Source organism: Gobio gobio (assembly GCF_949357685.1).
Source record: "Gobio gobio genome assembly, chromosome: 17".
Classification (NCBI taxonomy): Eukaryota; Metazoa; Chordata; class Actinopteri; order Cypriniformes; family Gobionidae; genus Gobio; species Gobio gobio.
The window spans coordinates 8,849,893-8,874,523 of NC_137110.1; the positions used below are offsets into that span (position 1 = coordinate 8,849,893).

General features: G+C 37.3%; 1 protein-coding gene across 3 annotated transcripts in view; it reads left to right on the top strand.

Moving 5' to 3' along the window:
- The window catches only part of rap1gapb (RAP1 GTPase activating protein b), a 67,703-nt gene that overhangs the window by 37,086 nt on the left and 5,986 nt on the right, over positions 1–24,631 (top strand). Inside the window, exons 4-20 of one of the 3 annotated variants that reach the window (XR_013818270.1) lie at positions 1,726–1,773; positions 2,897–2,935; positions 3,036–3,224; positions 4,666–4,769; positions 5,670–5,748; positions 6,068–6,121; positions 7,481–7,564; positions 7,658–7,758; positions 8,056–8,185; positions 12,161–12,316; positions 13,145–13,216; positions 14,127–14,213; positions 14,300–14,440; positions 15,620–15,751; positions 17,858–17,967; positions 19,375–19,491; positions 24,441–24,579. Coding sequence is in view for 2 of the 3 variants with exons in the window: in XM_079840266.1 (XP_079696392.1) it covers positions 1,726–1,773; positions 2,897–2,935; positions 3,036–3,224; positions 4,666–4,769; positions 5,670–5,748; positions 6,068–6,121; positions 7,481–7,564; positions 7,658–7,758; positions 8,056–8,185; positions 12,161–12,316; positions 13,145–13,216; positions 14,127–14,213; positions 14,300–14,440; positions 15,620–15,751; positions 17,858–17,967; positions 19,372–19,491; positions 24,441–24,579 (1,785 nt within the window). In the remaining variant the exon portion in view is untranslated. Of the gene's footprint in view, positions 1–1,725; positions 1,774–2,896; positions 2,936–3,035; positions 3,225–4,665; positions 4,770–5,669; positions 5,749–6,067; positions 6,122–7,480; positions 7,565–7,657; positions 7,759–8,055; positions 8,186–12,160; positions 12,317–13,144; positions 13,217–14,126; positions 14,214–14,299; positions 14,441–15,619; positions 15,752–17,857; positions 17,968–19,371; positions 19,492–24,440; positions 24,580–24,631 lie in introns of all 3 variants that reach the window. The other 2 variants (XM_079840266.1, XM_079840267.1) reach the window with 2 other exon arrangements.

Genomic DNA, 24,631 nt, shown 5'->3' on the forward strand with positions numbered 1-24,631 from the left:
TGTAATTTGAGATGTTCCAACGAGCGTCTTTATTAAATTAGAATACTGTATTAATTACTCTCCTTTAAAATATTGGATTACTTATACTAATTACTTTCTAAATCCTTGACCAGTTAAACAAGGCTCGATATGAAACTGTCTTTTAGTTCTTTTAAAAAATATTTTAATTCTTTCAAATAAAATTGCATACATTTTTCTTGAACTGTCCAAATTATTAAAAGGGAGAAGTTTACATTAAAAAAATTTTTTTCATTAGATGTTAAGTTTTGATGTTAAATCCACTATAGTTTTATATACCATTTTTGTATAGTCACACAGTATTTAATGCAATTACATCAGAAGGAACTTATTAAATTACAGAAAAAGTAAGATTAATCCCTTAATTTTATTCCAAAGGAAAAGTAATTAAATTACTGTAATTAATGACTTGGTAATGCATTACACAAAAACACTGGTCATATTTTACAAATTTTTGTTTACATTTTCCAAACTTCTAAAACTTTTCATTCCCAGATTTTCAGTGTAAAATCCCACAGTACGTAACATACATTATCACAAACTTTGGTACTGGGCGATAGAGCGATATATGATAAAACATATTTTTAAAAAGTAGGGAAAAAAAAAATATATATTTTAGCTTCTTATATGTGTGTACATTGTAAAAAAAATCCCTGTAAAATTTACAGTAAAAAAAAATGCAGCTCTGGTAGCCAGAACTTTACCGTAAAAAATACAGCAGTAACGTTTTAGGTTTTACGGGACAGCACCATATAATTTAAAGGTTTATAATATTGTAATAATTACGTGTACACTATAAAATTACGGTAAAATGTTTTATTTCATTAACTGAAATATTGTTAAATTACCAACCTATTGAAATACTAATATCTGTTATGTACCTTTGATATATACTGACAACGGCCAATCACAGTGGTGATGAGAATCACGTGATGAATCAAAGCCCATGATAAGCAGCTTAAAGTAGGACAATATTAATATATAGAAGGTGCACAGTGTCATTCACACAAACACTAAACACCATCATGGTAACACACATGAAATGTAAAAAATGCAATAAACATTAATTTAACAACATAAGATGTAACATAAAACCCTAATGTACATAACTGATTAGAAGAAACAGTTATTTCAATGAAAATACATCAAATGCGAAGTGTCACGCAGGGAATTCTGGGAATGTCAATTTACGTTTTTTCACTGTAAATTACACAATGACTTGTTCTTTTTCACTTCCAAAAACTGCAAATTGAATGTAAGGTTAGATCTATTACAGTTATTCACCGTATATAGTACAGAAACTTTCTGTTAACCAATTAACTGTTTTTCACAGTACAGTCTTTTACCGTTAAAATCATTTTTACAGTATTATGAAATAATTAAAAATATATTTACAAAAAGAAGACGTTTATGCCAGTGTCCACTATAGCTTAAGTAGCTTGAATTGTTTGCATTCTTGCGTAGAATATGTTTCAGGCCTAATTGTCTCTGTGTAATATCTGTGTTTAATTTTTTTTTGTTGCATATTATTTTTTTTAATTCTCAAGTATATACAGTACATTTATTTCAAGTTATTAACTTCAAATGATGTTTTTTAATGTCTGGTATTTACCATTCTATTACTGTATTAATGATGTCAATTCAATTTGATGTGCGTTTTTAAATGAACTGTATGTACTAAATATCCTCTCCTTTTTAAAAACACAGAGCAGTAGAATGGATGAGCAGAGGTGCTCTCTTCCACCTCCTCTCAAAGTAAGTGTGTATATTTAGAGCCACATAAACACACATCTGTTATGGCCGTCACGAACCGTCCCTGTCATCAGCGTTGTGTTTATCACATGCACACAGGAACACACAATGCTGCTTTTATTCCAGACAGATGTTTTCGCATTAACCCTCATTCTCATAGCTTTAAAATTCAGGAAATCTCGGTTGCCTTAAAATGTTGACATTTTAATGCATCCCAGGGGCACTTCTGACATAAAGGCTGTTCCAAAAGGATGGCAGCATAATTATGCTGCCTATTAAGATACCTTTTGGCCAAATTGGATTCTCTGCAGATAAAAGACAAAATGCATTGCAACTAGCTCAGTGAAAATATCCAAGGATGATGGAAATACAAGTATTGATTAAAAAATGTGTTCCGAATGAGTCAACGCACTAGACAAGCACAGTTACAATATGTTTTTTCAGCATCTTGTAGTTCAACTCTAGTTCAACTATGAACTAATAGTTCAACTTTTGACAAGAAGCAGATCAATGTCAGTTTTAAACAATGCAACAATTAATGAGAAATGAATAAGAAAACATAAACTTGTTTACCCTTCAAATTAAGTTTAAATTAAGTTTGTTCTTTCCCCATTGAGCCTCAAATGTTGTTATATTTCTCTAAAAACACATAATAATCTCATTTTGCTTAATAAAGTAAGTGTCTTCTGTGTAGATGAAAGTGTATTTTGCAGTGTACACGTCCTGTGCGAACGCCCCTCAGGGTGCACTCATACACAAACTTACTTACAATGTAATGCTTTATGCTTTTATGAGTTTATAAAGATGAATCACATATTAGACTCAAGATATAAATTCCCTGTAAGTCTGTATTTACTGGAATATATAGATGTGCTGTATGATATTGTTCCATTTAGTTTTAAGGCCACATGCGCCAACATAAAACACCAGAACATGTGATCAGATGCTCTCGCCTCAGGCTGTGTGTATATTGTATATAGTTCAGTGTTTGTTTGCAATCATCTCCGCCGGTCTGGCGCACTGTGTTTAAGGGCTTTTGCACTTAATGTACCTTCATATTTTTTCAGCATAAATTGACTCGAATGAAGGGGTCAAAATATTTAATCTCTCTATATTGCTTCCACAGACAGAGGAAGACTACATTCCTTATCCCAGCGTCCATGAGGTTGCAAACTTGTTTTTTTAATTCTTTTTTATTTGTAAATATGAATGTGTTTTCTTGTTGTACTGGTTGTAAATTTTTTCTCGTTTTTGTGGGTTGGCAGGTATTAGGGCGTACTGGTTCTTTACCACTGATTCTGCTGCCCCAGTTTGGGGGTTACTGGATTGAAGGGACCAATCATGATTTGGGCTCCTCCACCGCACCAGAGGAACCGCCCCCTTGCCCCGCATCACAGGATAAACTGGAGACCAACAGCTTAGCCAAGATCTACAGCAAACACTTCCTGGGCAAGGTGAGATCTATCTATTTATCCTATCCTATCTATCCATCCATCCATCCACCCACTCATCCACCAAGGTGAGATCTATCCTACCCATCCATCCATCCATCCATCCATCCATCCATCCATCCATCCACTAAGTTCAGATCTATCCTATCCTATCCTATCCCATCCATCCATCCATCCATCCACCAAGGTGAGATCTATCCATCCATCCATCCATCCACTAAGTTGACATCTATCCTATCCATCCATCTACCCACCCATCCACGAGATCTATCCATCGATCCACTAAGTTGATATCTAGCCTATCCATCCACCCACCCACTCACGCACCCACCCATCCACCAAGGTGAAATCTATCCATCCATCCATCCATCCACTAAGTTGAGATCTATCCTATCCATCTACCCACCCATCCACCAAGGTGAGATCTATCCATCCATCCACTAAGTTGAGATCTAGCCTATCCATCCACCCACGCACCCACCTATCCACCAAGGTGAGATCTACCCATCCATCCATCCATCCACTAAGTTGAGATCTATCCTATCCATCCACCCATCCACCCACCCATCCACCAAGGTGAGATCTATCTATCCATCCACTAAGTTGAGATCTAGCCTATCCATCCATCCATCCACACACCCACCCATCCACCAAGGTATTATCTATCTATCCATCCATCCATCCATCCATCCACTAAGTTGAGATCTATCCATCCATCCATCCATCCATCCATCCACTAAGTTGAGACCTATCCTATCCATCCATCCATCCATCCATCCATTCATCCACCCACCCATCCACTAAGTTGAGATCTATCCTTTCCATCCATCCATCCATCCACCCTCCACCAAGGTGAGATCTATCCATCCATCCATCCATCCACTAATTTGAGATCTAGCCCATCTATCCATCCATCCATCACCCCATCCATCCACACACCCACCCACCCATCCACCAAGGTGAGATCTATCCATCCATCCATCCACTAAGTTGAGATCTATCCTATCCATCTATCTATCCAATCCACCCATCCACCAAGGAGAGATCTATTCATCCATCTATCTATCCAATCCACCCATCCACCAAGGAGAAATCTATCCATCCATCTATCTATCCAATCCACCCATCCACCAAGGAGAGATCTATCCATCCATCTATCTATCCAATCCACCCATCCACCAAGGAGAGATCCATCCATCCATTCATTAAGTTGATCAAATCAGGACTGTTTTCTCACCAATGGAAAAAATGAATTGATGATTATTATGAAAACAGGATTGTTTGAGTTGAGTGTTTTGTCCCTTTATTGGCGTTATTGTCATTTCCCTCTGCAGTGATAATACTCTTTGAGCTTGCTGTCTATCAGGGTCAGAGCTTTTAGAAATATGTGGTAATGTAAAGAGTCTTTCTGAGAGTTTATGTCTGTTTATAACTCTTCCCGCAGGAGCACTTTAATTATTACTCAGTGGACAGCGCTCTAGGACACCTGGTCTTCTCAGTGAAGTATGATGTGATCGGAGACCAGGAGCACCTTCGACTGTTGTTTAGGTACTTCAAACAAGCACACTCTCAACTCTTCCCATATGAAAAATGTGTTGCTTTGATGTTTTGAATTCGGAGTTATGTTTCATTAATACTTTTGTCACAGATTATTGTCTCCTAAAATACGTTACGGTACATAAGTAAATAGCTGATGTACTGAATAGTAAAAGAACACAAAAGCTACAAAATGTACTTCTCAGTTCTCAGAAGAAACCCTCATTTCCTTTTAATGCTACTTCCTTACATTTCATTTACAATTCTGCATCCTTGTTGCTATTTCAATTCCAATCTAATTCAAGAAGTTGAATTGGAATTTAAAAGATATTCCCAATTCAGATCTGAATGCTGCATAACCCTGTTGCAGGAACATTCACGTCTACTCTCATCTTTCACATATTCTCTCATTGTTCATTTTCGAAGCTGGTCTGACTTAAGTGTTCAAAATATGCAGGAGGAACACAAGGGCATATCTATTCTTTTATAACCCACAGCCTGTCTTAAGGCCCATTAATGATGGGGATGGGAACCAGAGGCCGTGTACATGTCAGAAAGAAGCTGATCTATAAAGCCTCTCTTTTATGAAGGGAGCTCTTCATGGACTCTTTGAATGTTACGCACTGGCTGGAAGATAATTGACAAGGGCACCTGTGAATGCTGGACTGATTCACATGGCTACTTTTTTATTGACCTACCATTCATCTCTCTGTCTCTCTCCCTCTGTCTCTGCCTTTCCTGCTAAATATAAAGTTTATATTACATTTACGTTTATGCATTTAGACGATGCTTTTATCCAAAGTGACTTTTAATACAGGATAATAGAGGTTGATGCTATTTTTATTATAACATTACTTTGAATAGATTGTAATGGTGGATACTGTGAATCCCTTTCTTGTCTTTTAATTCTAGGTCAAAGTTTAAAACCCACCATGATGTGATTCCTATTTCTTGTCTGACCGAGTTCCCTAATGTTGTCCAGATGGCCAAGGTAGGTTGAGCCGAGAATATTTTTTTTTATGGCTGTCAGTGGATTAAAAAAATATTCAATTACATGACAGGGAGATGTATTAAATCGTTTTATTTTTATTTATTTATAAAAAAAAATTGCAATTATATATTTAAATTAAATAATTGATTAATATTTATCTCAATGAGAACATAAACCTAATGTGATGATTGAATTATGCTTAATTTGCATCACATTTTTTTTCTAAATTAAACTGACAACCTTAGTAATTAGAAAAATAATTTGATTAGAAATATGTAAATGAGATCAATCACTAATTTATTTGTCTATTTTTCTCAAGCTTGTCTGTGAAGAGGTGAATGTGGACAGATTTTATCCTGTCTTATACCCAAAGGTAAGCTGAAACAGGCACATCAACAATGAGTTCAATATAGGGGTGACCCCGAATAGTCGAAGATTCGATGCATCGATATGCGGAGCCTGATTCGACCACCGATCTCACAGTCGAATCTTCGCGGGTGTTATGAAACGAGGATCTTACCATTTTGGCAATATGGGGGTGCGTAATGTATAATTTCACACAGAACTACTGGTTTTGTACGGTTATATAAAGTTATATATAGCCTTTTATTATGATAATGCTGTAAAAAAAAACGTGAAAAAAAATAAGCGTTCAATAAATATTTTTAACGTGTGTGTGTGAATAAATCCAATCACCCCTGTGACAGATTTAAGTTTCACTTTCCCTGATCCGTGACAGACGAGGCGCATCTTGGCGGCAGGGATTACTTAATGTCTGGAATAAGAAACTCTAAAATGTGAATGCACTTTGAAATAGTAAAAGATGATCCAAAAAAAGTAAAATGCAAGTTGTGCCAACAGCTCATGTCCTAGCACTCATCAACAACAAACATGGCTTTCCACTTAAAACGGGCAAGTTTAAGAGCGCACTGCCTGTCCGCGCGTCTTTCAAAGTATACTACACAACGGATGCGCGCCGATGATCGCGTTCGACACATTAGAGGCTTTTGCATCAGAGGTCTTCATATGTTCCCCTGCACTTTGGCATTTTGCACACATTTATTATGCTCCCTGTGACTTGATTTCGTTTTTATCTATTTTTTTATTATTAGTAATGTATATTCTGTTCTAATTTAATTCTGTAAATTAATGCTTTTTATTGTTTTTCGTTGTCTCGATGTTGCGCTGCACTGAAAGCATGCTGGCACAGCAATTTTGCCGATTTAATTTAATTTTGCAAAATGTGAAATGCAAATCCTGTCTGCAGTCAGTGTGTTCTTTTCCTCTCTAGGCAGGTATTTTGTTTAGGTTTATTTATCAAAATGTTCTTTTATATATTTGTGTGATGTTCTGTATTTCGATCGCGGATTTAAAATGCTATGAGAAAACATTTTACGAATGTTTATCCACCACATTACCTTTTATTTAAACCTAAATAAGAAAGCCATTGTCAGTTCGTCTGTCAGTTGGCAGGCAGTTTTGGTCGCTTTATTAAAAGTTGTTGCTGTGTGGAGTGTGTAAAATAAAATAAAAATAGTTTTACCCTCCTGCTGACTGTCGTGCCCCTCCCAGTCCCAACCCATTCACACATAGATGATTCGACTATCGGTCGACTATAGAAAGATTCGACAATTCTGATTCGAATGTGTAAATCATTAGTCGGGGACACCCCTAGTTCAATATATACATTTATATTTCCATACACTGACCCTCATTTGTAACCCGTTTCAAGGCATCCAGACTCATTGTGACCTTTGATGAGCACGTCATAAGTAACAACTTCAAGTTTGGAGTCATCTATCAGAAATTTGCCCAGGTCAGATCACCTTTCAGTGTGTGCCTGGTTTACACCATGCTTAATTTATATAAATTGAGGATTTGTGTCACCAATATGTTCTCTCTTCTTCAGACAACAGAAGAGGAACTATTTGGAAACAATGAAGAAAGTCCAGCTTTTGTTGAGTTTCTGGAGTTTATGGGAGAGAAGATTGAACTTCATGATTTTAAAGGGTATAGACATACAGTACATTACCCTAGTAGGTCTTTTTTCCTGGTCCTGGAACAACATTCCTATCGACCAATCACATGAAGGGTTAGGTGGAGAGTTGTTGAAGCTTCAGTTGCAAACGTATCTTCTATTTTCTTTTGATGTCAGGCCTAGGTCAGGATTAAATGTTGAGTAAAGGCTGTGACTGATTTGAATGTTGTCACAGGACCAAAAAAGTGTTGTCATGACAGCTGGCATGTTTGAGTTTAAAAATATTAATAAATATGAATAAGTCCTTTTGGTCTTCTTTCATCATGCAGCTTTCGTGGTGGCCTGGATGTGACACATGGCCAGACAGGAACCGAGTCAGTCTACCACAACTTTCACAATAAAGAGATAATGTTCCACGTGTCCACAAAGCTGCCATACACTGAAGGGGATTCCCAGCAGGTAAGACCTCATGTGTTTTGTTTTGCTTTTTGTTTTGTTTTATTTTATTTTTTTCACAATCAGTGAAGAAATTATGAAAAAGGTTTTTAGAACATATTTCAGATTCCTGTTCTTAAAGGGGCATGGCATGGGAAATCAAATTTGCCTTGATCTTTCAACATATTCTTTGTACCATTATAACTTCCTTCACGTTTCATTGCTTAAAACGTCCAACTCATTATAAACAAAGCATTTACTGGTATTTAATCATGCTCCAAAAATGGTTTGTTTTGATATTGAGGGATCTGTGATGTCACATGGTCAAATACATTTGCATATGACTGCCTCCAGAGAAAGACATCAACGAATAGTTTTACATCATCGCACCATAGGCACTGGCATTCAGTCACTTAATGGCTGACATTTGCCTACACTGGATGTGAGCGCTGCTCAAAAGCAAATAGAACTCATTATAATCACTGACTCTGTCTACACTAGATACAGTATACAGATGCCCGTTTACTTTCTGACATACTCCAGTCCATGCGCTTGTGTTTGCAGACAACAGGACACATGGAAGAGTGATATAACGTTTACTTTGACGCTTCCTGTTTAAACCGCTCTTTTGCATCACTGTACAGACTTCAGAATGATCCCAGCGTCGGAAACAAGTGGATGGTTTATTTTAATGGAGTCCCTCATCACGTTGGAAGATTATATGTTTGTTCGGAGCATTTTGTTTTTGTAAACGAGGCACAGTGTAATGGAGAGTTTGCAAAGATGAAGCAGCCAACTGTGTTGGCTCTGACAGCAGCTGCATCACAGAAGTAAAATGCTTTGTCTGTATATGACGATTTTATATGGATGTTTTTAAAAGACTTACTCGCGTGCAATAGCGAGTGGGCATTGATACGGTTTCCTGTGCAATGACGTTAGCCAGTCATAACAGTGGCTGTTTACCTACAAGCCTTAAAGGAACCACCCCTTTAAAACAGATCATTTCAGACAGAAGGTCAGAATGAAGGTTGAAAAGAATAGTTTTTCCACATAAACTATATTGCCAAAAGTTTTGGGACGCCTGCCTTTACATGCACATGAATTAAATGATTCCCATTCTTAATCCGTAGGGTTTAATATGGAGTTGGCCCACCCTTTGCAGTCATAACAGCTTCAACTCTTCTGGGAAAGCTTTCCACAAGGTTTAGGAGTGTGTTTATGGGAATTTTTGACCATTCTTCCAGAAGCGCATTTGTGAGGTCAGACACTGATGTCTAATTCATCCCAAAGGTGTTCTATCAGGTTGAGGTCAGGACTCTGTGCAGGCCAGTCAAGTTCCTCCACATCAAACTCGCTCATCCATGTCTTTATGGACCTTGTTGGTGCATGTTGGAACAGTAAGGCCATCCCCAACACAAAGTTGGGAGCATGAAATTGTCCAAAATGTCTTGGCATGCTGAAGTTCCTTTCCCTGGACTTTGAGGAGCCAAGCCCAACCCCTGAAAAACAACCCCCGCACCAAACTTTACACTTGGCACAATTCAGTCAGGCAAGTACCGTTCTCCTGGCAACTGCCAAACCCAGACTCGTCCATCGGATTGCCAGACAGAGAAGCGTGATTTGTCACTCCAGAGAACACGTCTCCACTTCTCTAGAGTCCAGTGGCAACGTGCTTTACACCACTGCATCCGAAGCATTGCATTGCACTTGGTGATATAAGGCTTGGATGCAGCTGCTCGGCCATGGAAACATATTCCATGAAGGTCTCTACACACTGTTCTTGAGCTAATCTGAAGGCCACACAAAGCTTGGAAGTCTGTAACTATTGACTCTGTTGAAAGTTGGCCACTTCTGCGCACTGTGTGCCTCAGCATGCGCTGACCCCGCTCTGTGATTTTCCGTGGCCTACCACTTTGTGGATGAGTTACTGTTGTTCCCAATTGCTTCCACTTTATTATAATACCACTAACAGTTGACCGTAGAATATTTGGTAGTGAGGAAATTTCACGAATGGACTTATTGCACAGGTGGCAACCTATCACTATACCACGCTTGAGTTCACTGAGCTCCTGAGAGCGACCCATTCTTTCACAAATGTTTGTAGAAGCGTCTGCATGCCTAGGTGCATTATTTTATACACCTTTGGCCATGGAAGTGATCGGAACACCTGAATTCAATGATTTGGAGGGGTGTCCCAATACTTTTGGCAATGTATATATTTGTTTATTTTGTGCAATTTTTTCAACGTTATAAGTGAACTTCAAGGACAAAAAAAACGTCATGACCCCTTTAACTAAATCAACCTTTGGTCACCCTTAGAAGGTGGGTAAATATGAATAAATACATGAGCACCTTTATGACAAAACAGTAACATTTTGGGAAATCGTTTTATTTCACAGTTCGTGTTCGTTTTGGGTAACCAGTTGCAGCCCCCCAGAGATGCTTGACCACTGCTGGCCAATGCACTGACCAACAGCATGCTCTGTTAATTAGCGAACAAACCACACAGTACAAATGACTGATCCTGGAAAGCCATCTGTTGTCATGCATGTTTTGTTTTGCTCAGGCAGAACATCACCTAGGGGTTTCAGCACAGACTGCCCTCTTACAATGCTGGCCACTAAAACACACCCTCTTCAATATGGCACCTCAGAGGCCAGAGAGAACATATGGGTACAGAGTACAGACTCATCACCTGCTGCTTTTTAATCGCTATTGTACCTGATATGTGATGTTATATGAGAGCTACCGTATAGTAATAAGGTAATGGCCTCCAGACTGACAGAGACAAATTAGTTTTCGCCTTAAAATGGTTTGTTTCTATCTGAAAACATCGTTTTGACTGATGTTTGCCACAGGGCTGTAAACGTCCTTCAGTATGTCTTATCAATTTCCTCAACACTTTGATGCAGTTTTCTTTTGAACTTGTGAATAACTGAACTATTTTTCTGTTATGACAGTACTCTCTAATAAGTATTTATGGGCAAGCTGTGAAGAAAGCGAACGAGCGGTTCAACTGAGGAAAGCTAATCAGATAAACCTTTGAAGGTTTATGGGAGATAAAACTGACACCCTGCAGAATGCTAATATTCTTTTGTCACATGTTAAATCAAGTATAAATTTAATTATTGTTCTGAAAATGAGGGCTTTGACATCATTGGAGTAATAAAACACAAATCGCTCTGCATTATGTATAATGTTATTATAATCCAATATTGTTATTTTGTGGGAAATTTAAGAAATAATAAATCAGTATAAGGGTGAATCTCACAAAGCATATCAAGAACTTACCAGGTCACCATATAATCAAAAGAAAAACTGTAGTACAACAATAGGGAATATGCTCATAATACAACATGCAAAATCATTTTCTTTATGTAGAATTTGACTGGTTTGCCTTGTGAGATTCTCCATTTGTTTTAATGTTCAATTTATCAAGAAGTTGAATGTAGTATCTGGCTCGGGAAAAGGATGTTGTTAGATAAACAATTTTTTTTCCCCCTGCAAATTGTCATCAAAGTGAAGACACTTATAAGGACTACTCATAACTAAATAAACACTTGTTCATGTGAATTAAATGTATAAATAGTTACTGTATGAATAATCCCAGACAATCTTCACACTCATTTGTCCATATTTTTCTCCCTATTGTTGCGTTAGAATTTTACCTTTACTTTTGCCTCTGACTGGCCCAATTTTTTTTGACCAAAACTTGTCTGTTCTATGTGTGAAAATTTACGTTTTCTGCATATTTTTACGCTTAGAACAAACTAGTTTTAATTAAAAACATGGTATAATATACCTCACAAACTGGTATAATATTGTTGATTCTGTTTGAGACCACAAACCTAAATTCTTCATGTGCATGGCCTGTTTTAGTTTTTAGTTTGAGTTTCAGTTTTAGCTGGTCTTTTCAAAGAAGTGAATCTAAAATTTGATGTATAGACCTTACGCGCAGCTTCCTCTTATTACTTCACAGTTTTGTTGACTTGATTTCAGCTCCAGAGGAAGAGGCATATAGGAAATGACATCGTGGCTATTGTGTTCCAAGAAGAAAATACACCATTTGTTCCCGATATGATTGCATCAAACTTCCTTCACGCTTACGTAGTGGTGCAAGTGGAGAACGCCTGCACTGATAACGTCCTCTATAAGGTAATTCATTTAGTAAGCTTGAGCCATGGATTATATAAAACATTTCTTTGTTATAGGAATTCTTCACATGCTTACTTGGAGTGATTGTGTTGATTCAGGATTTTTGTTAGAATGAATATGCGTTGATGATTCCCAATATAATAGATTAGTCACTTATGGCTTGTTGTGCATAGAGAATTAAAGGGTTAGTATATAAAATATAAAAATTCTGTCATTAATTACTCGCCTTCATGTCGTTCCAAACCCGTAAGACCTTCGGAAAAGGCAGAAAGGTAGTAAAGACATTGTTAAAATGGTCCATGTTTCTCCAGTAGTTCAACCTTAATTATATGAAGCAACGAGAATTTTTTTTGTGCGCAAAAAACAAACAAAAATAATGACTCCTACACAGTTTACACTGTGAATACAGTGCAGCGCTTTCGAGTTCTACAGCAGAACGGCGGCTTGCCATTGGCTGATGCTGTTCACGTGAGCACCACGACGCATGTGTGTGATGCTGACGCAGGAGCTAGCCAATGGTGAGCCGCCGCTCTGCCGTAGAACTCGAAAGTGATGCACTGTATTAAACATTATTTTTGCTTCATAAAATAAAGGTTGAAGTCACATGGACCATTTTAACAACCAGTTTTTACTACCTTTCTGGACCTGTCAGCTCTCGTATTTCATCAAAAATATCTGAATTTGTGTTCTGAAGACAAACAAAGGTCTTAGGAGTTTAGAACGATATGAGGGTGAGGAATTAATGACAGATTTTTCATTTTTGGGTGAACTATCCTTACTGAACTATCCATTGTCTCCTATGTCATAATTTCTTTTATGTTATTGTAGGTATCTGTGACGGCAAGAGATGACGTGCCTTTCTTTGGTCCTGCCCTCCCAGACCCAGCTGTCTTTAAAAAGGTACATATTTTCAGCCAGGATTCATGTAATATGACTAGTTCCAAAGGGAATCATTATCCTGGAGTTTTATCGCAAAGTTCTACACATCCTTCGCCCACTGATATTCATTTATGACGAATTTTGGTATATTGATTATGCTTTCATTTGCCAGTGTCAAGTACTCTTAGTTCAGTTACATCTTATTTAAAAACATTCTAGAGATTCAGATTTTTTCCCATAAAAATTTGTACAGAAAATGTGGAAAAAGTCAGCAGATTCTGGATATGACTACAAAAACATCTTATTTACTTTTTAATTAAGCAAAACATTTATTAGAAAAGCCTTTTATAAAGTAGTGATGTGCAATATTATTAAATATAGTTTTTTTTATACATAATGAAATCATAAACAATTATTCTACTCATATAGATTGTTAACTAAATTGTAAGCGATATAATGTAAGCTACAGAATAAAAAGTAAAAAAGGTAATTGCGACTTTTTATCTCACAATTCAACTCACAAGTTTACATCTTTATTAATTCACCAAGTCATATCGCATGGAAGCTTGTTTCCGCCACAGAATACAATAATTAAAAAGATAATTGTCACAATTCTGACTTTTTTTCCTCTCAGAATTGTGTGGTATAAACTCGCAGTTGCGTGTTTTAAAGTCAGAATTGCTCGATATAAAGTTATTTAAATATAAATTTTCTCAGAATTGGACTATATCTTGCAATTGTGAGAAAGGAACTCTTTTCTTGAAAAATTTGCAATTATCTTTTAAATTATTTTATTCTGTGGCGGAAACAAGCTTCCATGCGATATGACTTGGTGAATGAATAAATAATTGATATATAATTAATCTTAAAAAAAATGGAACTGTTCTTTGTATAAATCTAATTTATTCACTGTTCATTGTGTTTTGTTTAGAGTCCAGAGTTTCATGAGTTCCTCTTGACCAAACTGATCAATGCTGAATATTCCTGCTATAAAGCAGAGAAGTTTGCCAAGCTGGAGGTGAGAAGGGAATAAATGTGTGTGTTTATGTTTGTGTGGGAGCATCTGTATGCATACTACATTAAAAATGTGTTTTTGTTGTCCAGGAGAGGACACGTTCTGCTCTGCTGGAGACTTTATATGAGGAGCTGCATATGAACAGCCAGTCCATGATGGGACTGGGAGGAGATGACGACAAACTGGAGAATGGAGGAGGTGGAGGTGGTGGCTTCTTTGAGTCTTTCAAGGTAGAATTCATTTGAATCTCTAACTCGGTGGTTCCCAAACTGGGGTATGTGAGATGACAGTGGTCTCAAACTCAGTTCCAGGAGGTCCATAACCCTGCAAAGTTTAGCTCCAACTAACGCCTCCTGGGAAGCTTCTAGTAATCCTAAAGAGCTAAACTGTGGAGAGCTGTGGTCCTCCAGGAGTTTGAGACCAGTGGGGTACGAGAACAATATGCTGAATTTTTGCCTACCCCACCTTAAAATAACATTAAAATCGGGCATGTATTTCTAACAGGCCGTAAATATATGACATCCAATCAAATGACCACATGAACGAATCTGCGGCTTTAAACGAATCGTGAGAGTCAATGATTCAATTACCCATTCGTAAATACAGCCACTTGCTTCATTACTGAATGACTCAATGACACGTGCATTAAGACAGCCACTAACCACCAAAAATTTGGGAACCACTGCTCTAACTAAAAAAAAGGATTTGTAATTACTGACAAAATGATGTTCATGCATAACAGAAGAGTTCTGGTGAATAGCAGAGATGCCAATTGGTATACAATCCATCCTAAATGTGAGATTAGGATTTGGTGCTCAATTATCAATGTTGAAAACAGTACTGCTTAATATTTTTGTGGAAACCATGTTACTTTTTAAGGATTCTTTAATAAACAAACAAAATTCATTTCCAAAAGAAACCTTTTTGTAACATTTTAAAAGTCTTTATTGTCACTTTTGATCAATTGAACGCGTTCTTGATAAATAGAAGCATTAAATTCTTGCAAAAAACACTCAAAATTGTACTGACCACAAACTTTTGTATGTTAAACAGCATGCATTACGGAACAAATAAATGTTTCAAACAGCAGTACACAACAGTTTTTGTGTAAAAATGTCTTGCACAGGTTGGAGGGTGAAATCGAGCGCATTGCATTGTGGATTACAGTGTTCACACACTCACATTAACCACATTTCGGCAAATGAAGTTCATCTGGTATTCTGCGCATATTGAAAATGCTTGTATACATACTGCAGCAATTGTATGTAGTATGCTAGTCCAAACATAGCCACTTTCTCCGTTTCACTGTCCTTTACTCTCTCTAGCTGTCTTGTTTCTAATATGAGCAGTTCTTGTGCCCTCTAGTGTTGCGTTGCAGTGATGCATATGCATCGTTTTTCTCTTTCTAGCGAGTTATCCGCAATAGAAGTCAATCTATGGATGCTATGGGCCTCAGTAACAAGAAACCGCACACCGTCTCCACAAGCCACAGTGGAAGTTTTACACACAACCCACCAGAAACTCCCAAAACTCCTGGAATTGTGAGTATGAAGACCCTTCTGGATGTCAGTGGACCTTAAATTGTTAAAAAGACACAAAAAAGTCAATGCAGGCTGTCATGAGATGCCCCAAAACAGTGTGCCAGCTTTAGTTTGTGCCAGTCTTCATGCCCTCTGATCCCTCAGCCCGGCGGGGTCGCAGCTGGCATTCGCTGTGCCCTCCGAGTGGGTTTGACCCTTGAGTGCTTGTGTCATCGTGGCACATCTGTGCTGATGGTAGACCCGGTCTTCTCCTGCCATTTCCGATCTTCATCATTTCACCATTAAAAAGGATAAAAACTGATGTGTAATCAGCTCTTGTGATCTGTATGGATGGTGGTCGGTGGAACAGATGGGGCTCTCCACAAGTGACCGTCCCATCTCCATCGCTATGACAACAAGAGCAACAGCAATAACTGAGAGAGCCTTTCATGACAGGTTGACATAAAAGCCTATTAGCCATCCAAATGAGCCAGTGTGTTTGCAACAACTGTCCCAGGAACCAGATAATGATCAAACGTGTGCAAAACTATACATTTGCTGTCAGCTTGGATTTTTCCATCTGGTTTTCAAGGTCATCTAGGCGGCATTTACACTGCAAGACTTCATGCACAGATCTGATCTGTGTAAGACGAACTCTGAAAGACTCTTTTTCAAATAATAATAATAATAATAAGAGTGCTTAAATACACAGTGGTAATTGGGGCTTTTAGTTCTTCAGTTCAATTCATTTTGAATTCATAGCATTAAGGTGTTGCTCGAGTGTGGAGTGCTGATAATCCAGTTTCTGCTTTGCTTTTATCTGATATTGGTGGTGGGCGAAATGACCAAAGTCTTATATCACAATATGGGTAATTTTATTGTATTTATCACAATATAGTTATTTTTGATTTAAAGGGTACATAACACATACAGTTTCAGCCAATCATGTTAATTTTGAGCACCTATAGAGTAGTATTGCATCCTTCATATCTCCGAAGAGTCTTTAGTTTTATCAGATTTGTAAAATAAAGTACAGATTATTTCCGAAAATCAAACTGCATTCACTGTTTCCTTAACACTGGGTTATTTGGGAAGCTGAACAACTTTATCTTTCCCTCACTACCAAAAACACATATCTTTAGTGACATTTGTTGATTTCGTGGTCTAAAAACAAAATGACAGCGTTGCCGACGGCTCCCGTAACTCGAGCGTAGCTTGTTGATGGACGTGCTCTTTCTCTTGCTCTGTCCCGCACGCGCTCATCCGGGAAAAGTGCCCGTACAAGCAATTCTGCCCTTAATGACATCATACGGAGCCATACTCTGAAATAAAGTTTCTGAAACTTATTTGAATCCTGAAGGAGTGTATTTGGCACAGAAATAATCTGCCATACGTCCAACTCGTTTGTTGAAATTTTGGCCATGTTTAGCATGAGAATCCAACTCTTTAAAAGTGTAAATAAGCAGGTAAATTTGGATGCTGCCACTTTAAGATCAGATTTCATACGGGTTGGGCTTTTTCCAGGAATAGCCAGGGGCTGTGGAGAAATCACAATATTTCGATTCAAATGATTAGCCAGTCCCTGATTATTCCTGGAAAAAGCCCAACCCGTAAGAAATCTGGTCTTAAAGTGACAGCATCCAAATTGACCTGCTGTCATTATGCCAATTCTTATCAAACAAAAAAAAAAAACAGTATTTTTTTAGATGATAAAAATGTAAATGGTGATAAGAATTACATAAGTGTAACCGCAATAGAGACGATAGTCCAAAATCTCTACCGGTTAACCGTCTACCGGTATATCGCCCACCCCTACCTGATATCATACCTGATATCTTTGTGTTTAATCATAAATCTACCACCACCCGAATGACAATAGACACAGCAAAGTTGATTTCCCCAAACCATTTCATACACAATGGTAATTCAAAATGATTTATGTTGGCATAATAATAATACAAATGCATATAAAAGTCACCTTAAAATTAGTAAAGATAATAAAAATAAAAAAAAAAGTTAAATAGGGTAAGAAAAAAATTCATAAATGTGCATATATTGAATAAATGATGTAGTGGCTCTGGCTAATCATTTGAATCAAAATCTGACCCAATTGTGATTTCTCCACAGTCCCTGATTATTCCTGGAAAAAGCCCAACCCGTAAGAAATCTGGTCCGTTCAGTTCCAGGAGGAGCAGCGCCATTGGGATTGAGAATATACAAGAGGTTCAGGAGAGAAGGTAAGATGAGCAGAAGATTGTATGGACAATTGAAGCCATTGAAAAATACATTCAAATCTAGTTTATAACTTGAAAGCGTGTTTTTATTTTTCATTTTTGTGTTTTAAAAAATTGTCAAGGTGGACATTCAGTCTTCATAACAAGGAAAAAATAAATAAAAGGCAGAAATTCTTGGGGGGAAGACACTTTAAAGGGATAGTTCAGCCAAAAATGAAAATTGGTGTACATGACATTCTTCCTTCAGATGAATACAATCAGAGTTATATAAAAAAAATGTCCTGGCTCTTCCAAGCTTTATAATGGTAGTGAATGGCTGTTTCTGTGGTGAAGTCCATAAAAGTGCATCTCTCCATCATATAACTGCACAACACGGCTCCGGGGGGATAATGAAGGCCTTCTGAAGCGAAGTGATGCGTTTGTGTAAGAAAAATATCCATATTTAAAAATGTATAGACTAAAATAACTAGCTGCCGGCGGACAGCCATACGCAAGTCGACTTGAGCTAAAAGAGTATGGCCTGACGTGATGTTCAGGAGCATCGCAAGCTTTGACGTCTCTACGCCTCTTGCGGATAGGGCTGGGCAATAAACTCAAGCCTCTCTTCTCTTATATCAAAATCCTCTGACATTTCTCTTAAAAAATTCTTGTTTCAGACTCTAATTTATGACCAGTGTTTTGTTTTGCTCTATCCTCTGCATTTCTGCGTTCGTCAATACGCATGCTTCAAGGGTTACTCTTTCGCTGTAAATGGATGCGTACCGCTGACCGCCGGAAGTAAGTTATTTTAGTCTATAAAGTTTAAATATGGATATTTTTCTTGCACAAACGCATCACTTCGCTTCAGAAGGCCTTTATTAACCAACCGGAGCCGTGTGGAGCAGTTATACGATGGATAGATGCACCTTTATAGACTTCACCACAGAAACAGCCATTCACTGCCATTATAAAGCTTTGAAGAGCCAGGACTTTTTTAATGTAACTCCCGATTGTATTTTTCTGAAGGAAGAATGTCATATACACTTGGGATGACTTGAAGGTGAGTAAATCATGGGCTAATTTTCATTTTTGGGAGAACTAACCCTTTAAGTAGTTTCCATAATTCATTACTTAATAAAAGCTGTTTTAAAATTAATAGTAATATTTAAAAAGCTGTTGTCCACTAATTTGAACTAATTTTTTTATAACTAACATGCATGAAGTCGTCATGTTGTCTTGCTGACAAGAAAACCATAAAACAGGAAATAGGCCTATTAAAAGATTACACTCTCATTACTGTGTGTTAAGGTCAGTATGTATCTGAAAATTAATATATATATATTACAATTTTGTGTCATGTTAAGGTTCATCCAGAAACGGCAGTTCTGAAAACAATAATTAAGATTATTGTTAATCATTATGTTCCAGCAGTCGAGAGGTGTCCCCTAGTCCACAGAGGGCATCTGATGGTGTACACTTCATTCAAGACCTCAGATTAGACAACTCGTCCAATCAGAGCTCACCTGAGATGCCAACCACCAAGTTTGGGTGAGCACCACTGAAAACACTTTTTTCATGTAATCACACTCTACTCGAATCTAATGCAGTGTTCCTTTAACCCCAAATTGTGTATGGATGTCCAATTTTCATATGATTTTTATGTTTTTGAAAGTCTCTTACGCTCACCAAAACTGCATTTATTTGATCATAAATACAGTAAAACAGTAATATTGTGAAATATTACAATTTAAAATAACTGTTTGCTAATTTAAAAACATTTTTTAATTTATTCCTGTGAGGCAAAGCTGAATTTTCAGCATCATTCCTCCAGTCTCCAGTGTCACATGATCTGTCAGAAATCATTCTAATATGCTGAATTACTGCTCAAGATATATTTCTTCTTATTAATAATCTTCTAATATTTTCTTAATAGAAAGTTCAAAAGTGTAAAGTTGTTACTGTCACATTTGATTAATTTAATGCATCCTTGCTAAATATTGCTGAAGGGGGAAACAAATCATACTGACCCCAAACTTTTAAACGGTAGTGTATGTGCATCAAAATCATATATCCTTATTATAAATATAATAAATATAATACCTTTACACTTGGGATATAATTATATTATAAATATAATACCTTTACACTGGTATTATTCTAATAATTAATAATAATCTAGTAATTAAATAACCTCAAAGTTGAATATCATGTTCATGTGTAGTTAAGCAAATATTCTATAACCTGAGGTTAGGTAGCTGGTTCAAAGGGAATAATTGCAGTTGCTCACACACCGCTCCTTGTTTGGTTCAAACTCCACACAAAACCACTCCCAAATGCAAATAATAGATATTTGCTTTTTCCTTATATATTCGTTCAAACGATTGTTATAGTTTTACTAGTTTGTCAATGAGTCATTAGTAATAAAAACTTGTTTTACTTTCTATTTATGCGTTGAGAAATTGCATCTGCAATCACTAAACATGAATGTGTCATAACATTCACCATTATCATTATACAATATCAAAATACAGCCCAGGCAACACCCTTTAATCACATGGACTTAGCTAGAGCAAAGATCAAAAAGTGAGCAGCTTTTGCTTTTAATGTGCAGATGATTTGTGTTTGTTTGGTGATATGTTGATCAAAAGGTATATGCACCTAATCATTAACCATATGCATTTAAAGTGCCCCTATTATGTCATTTGAAACATTCCTAATATTGTTTTGAAGGTAGGGCTGGGCGATATAGCCAAAAAATCATATCTCTGTATTTTTTGGTTGAATGGCTATACACCATATATACACTCACCTAAAGGATTATTAGGAACACCATACTAATACTGTGTTTGACCCCCTTTCGCCTTCAGAACTGCCTTAATTCTACGTGGCATTGATTCAACAAGGTGCTGAAAGCATTCTTTAGAAATGTTGGCCCATATTGATAGGATAGCATCTTGCAGTTGATGGAGATTTGTGGGATGCACATCCAGGGCACGAAGCTCCCGTTCCACCACATCCCAAAGATACTCTAATGGGTTGAGATCTGGTGACTGTGGGGGCCATTTTAGTACAGTGAACTCATTGTCATGTTCAAGAAACCAATTTGAAATGATTTGAGCTTTGTGACATGGTGCATTATCCTGCTGGAAGTAGCCATCAGAGGATGGGTACATGGTGGTCATAAAGGGATGGACATGGTCAGAAACAATGTTCAGGTAGGCCGTGGCATTTAAACGATGCCCAATTGGCACTAAGGGGCCTAAAGTGTGCCAAGAAAACATCCCCCACACCATTACACCACCACCACCAGCCTGCACAGTGGTAACAAGGCATGATGGATCCATGTTCTCATTCTGTTTATGCCAAATTCTGACTCTACCATCTGAATGTCTCAACAGAAATCGAGACTCATAAGACTAGGCAACATTTTTCCAGTCTTCAACTGTCCAATTTTGGTGAGCTTGTGCAAATTGTAGCCTCTTTTTCCTATTTGTAGTGGAGATGAGTGGTACCCGGTAGGGTCTTCTGCTGTTGTAGCCCATCCACCTCAAGGTTGTGCGTGTTGTGGCTTCACAAATGCTTTGCTGCATACCTCGGTTGTAACGAGTGGTTATTTCAGTCAAAGTTGCTCTTCTATCAGCTTGAATCAGTCGGCCCATTCTCCTCTGACCTCTAGCACAGGGTGTCCGCGGGGTTGTAAAAGGTAGTAAATGAAATTAGCCAAAATTAAGGGCATTAAAAAGTAGTAAACGTCATCTGACAAGGTATTACATTTTCGAGCCCAATTTTTTTTAGATAAATTTTCAATTTGTGTTAAGTACAGGCCTTTTTTTTTCTAAAATTCGCGTGGATTTATTTATATGTTGAGAGTAGGACCTGCGCGATATCATGTGAGGTGGTGTTCATTCGCGCGCGCGCGCGCTGAAACAAACTGGGTACCCGGCTGGCTTGCTGCCAAGCATGTACGCAAGCTCGCTTCCATTCAGTAAGTAAAGCATGGGGAAATGCAAGTTTTCGGACCTCTGGCTGGAGGACTCACGATTTAAAGACTGGCTTAGGCCAGTAGTTTGCAACAGCCGCGAGGCTTATTGCCACGTTTGCTAGAAGACAATTAATATAACTTGGGTGGGGGTGAATGGCGTCAAATCGCATATGTAATCATATAGCAGCCACCAAGCTAGAATGTGCGGACGTAGCGAGCAGCTTCCCATATCAATGTTCTGGGCTATGGATGCATTAACGACGAGTTGCGAGCTGAGGTGCTGTGGTGTTTAGACCTTGCAACTAAACACCACTCTTTATATTTGAGCGATGGCATTGAAGAGCTGTTTCGATATATGCAAGTTGCTTAAAGCTGGGCATACACTGTGCGATTTCAGCAAGGTTATCTACTCACACTGTACGAGTAGATCGCATGCGATGTAAAGCCAAAGCTCACGGTTTATGTGCTCACACCATGGCTCGGATCGTCGAGCGCGACTTGTCTGCTCACTATACGAATGAAATATGCGCGAAAAACCTATAACAGAGAGATAGCCTATCAAATGCATCAGCTATCGATATCAAGAGGATTTAGCATTTACAATTTATGTATATAAATGATTATTATTATTATTAGGGTAGGCCTACTTTTATTATTAAATTGATATTACATTTAATTTACCCCCGTGATAATTTCATAATGCATCAATGCATAACCGACGCTGCATAATAAAAGAATAGATAGATTAGCTTACTCCTCATTATTTAAATACATTTTGCCCAATTAAACAAGGAATTATAGGCCTATAATTAAAATGATTATCAGTCTATAATATGTCAGAACACTACAATAATATCAGTATTATCAGAAAGTAAGAGCAGCTTTATTTCAAAAACAACTTGTTTAACACGAAATGGGCCTATACTTCTCTTCTAATTTGTTTCACAAAATGGGCCACAAGAGAAATGTTAAGAATATAAATTCAGACAGTTATAGACTATACGTTATCAGAAATTGCAGATTTATTTAAATAACAAGATATCTCTTGTCTCTGTGAGAATATGCGCCGAAAGCTTGTCAGATTTTACTTTCACTTTCTGTAGTGAATAATTGACTAGGTTTGAGACTTCACCGACTCTCGCACACATTGCGTTTTTGTGTGATATCCACTGACTCGCCTTCATGATTTAAAACGAAAAAGAAAAAAATCTATATTGCGCCGTGAAAATTGCTCTCGTTTCCCTCTGTACACTGCACCAACTATGAAGATGTCTCCTTCCTCTTCTGTCTTTATTTCTATTCTCATCTCTGTGGGCAGTTGATGTTAAGTTATAATGACCTCGTTACATTGTGATGCAATATGTTATTCCATTTGGAAAGATATTTCAGTTACGCTACTATAGTTGCAGCTTGAAGTCGCGCTGGTATTAAAAATTTTTTTTAAGGTATTAAAAAAGGTAGTAAAATGTATTAAATTCAACTTAAGAAGTTCTGTATATACCCTGTAGCATCAACAAGGCATTTTCGCCCACAGGACTGCCGCATACTGGATGTTTTTCCCTTTTCACACCATTCTTTATAAAACCTAGAAATGGTTAAAAACCCTAGATGAAAATCCCAGTAACTGAGCAGATTGTGGCCCATCTGGCACCAACAACCATGCCACGCTCAAAATTGCTTAAATCACCTTTTTTTCCCATTCTGACATTCAGTTTGGAGTTCAGGAGATTGTCTTGACCAGGACCACACTCCTAAATGCATTGAAGCAACTGCCATGTGATTGGTTGATTAGATAATTCCATTAATGAGAAATTTAACAGGTGTTCCTAATAATCCTTTAGGTGAGTGTATGTATTAATAATTTTGTTTTTAAATTCACTAAACTAAAATGAAAATTAAAAACAAAAGCATATTAGCCTATATTACCCCATTATAATGGTCACTTTCATAAAAATATACTTACTTGTAGGTTTAAAATTCCACATATGGCACATGTATTGTCCAACAACAAATATTTTAGAAATATGTATATTTTAGTCAGAATTATTGTGCGCCGACGCTCGTTCACGGAAGACTGAATTTTAATTCATTGTTTATAAAGCATTAATATACATTAATAAGCAGTTTATAAATACAGCTATAAATGCTTTATTCTTGATTTATAAGCATATATATAATGTGTTTAATAATTGTATTTTCATACTTTATAAATTATAAATTTATCATTTCTAAATTAAGTATTACATTGTTTACAAACCAGTTATTTAGGAGTTGCCAGTGGTTCATCAGATCATTTAGAAAGTGTAATGATTAATAAACTATTTAAATGTACATTTATACATATTATTTAGACATATAGTAATAGTTGCTCAGCGTGTTAATAAATACTTTATTAACATGTATTTCCACTGTAATTCATGATTAATTCAGGTAGTTATAAAACATTTAGTAGTTGTCAGTTAACTATTTTTTATATGTGTGTGTGTGTGTGTGTGTGTGTGTGTTTGTCCTGTAGTTCCGCCCTGTGCTGTCGAGCTCCTTCTATCCCAGAGTCCCAGGACCTTTCTCGCTCCTCGTCCAATGCCAGCAGCTTCACCAGTGTGGTGGAGGAGAACGAGCGGGAACACGAAGCGTCAGAGTACGACACGGGACTGGTGCGGCCACATCCACCTATGACTCATTATTCACGAATACATGACTCGATTG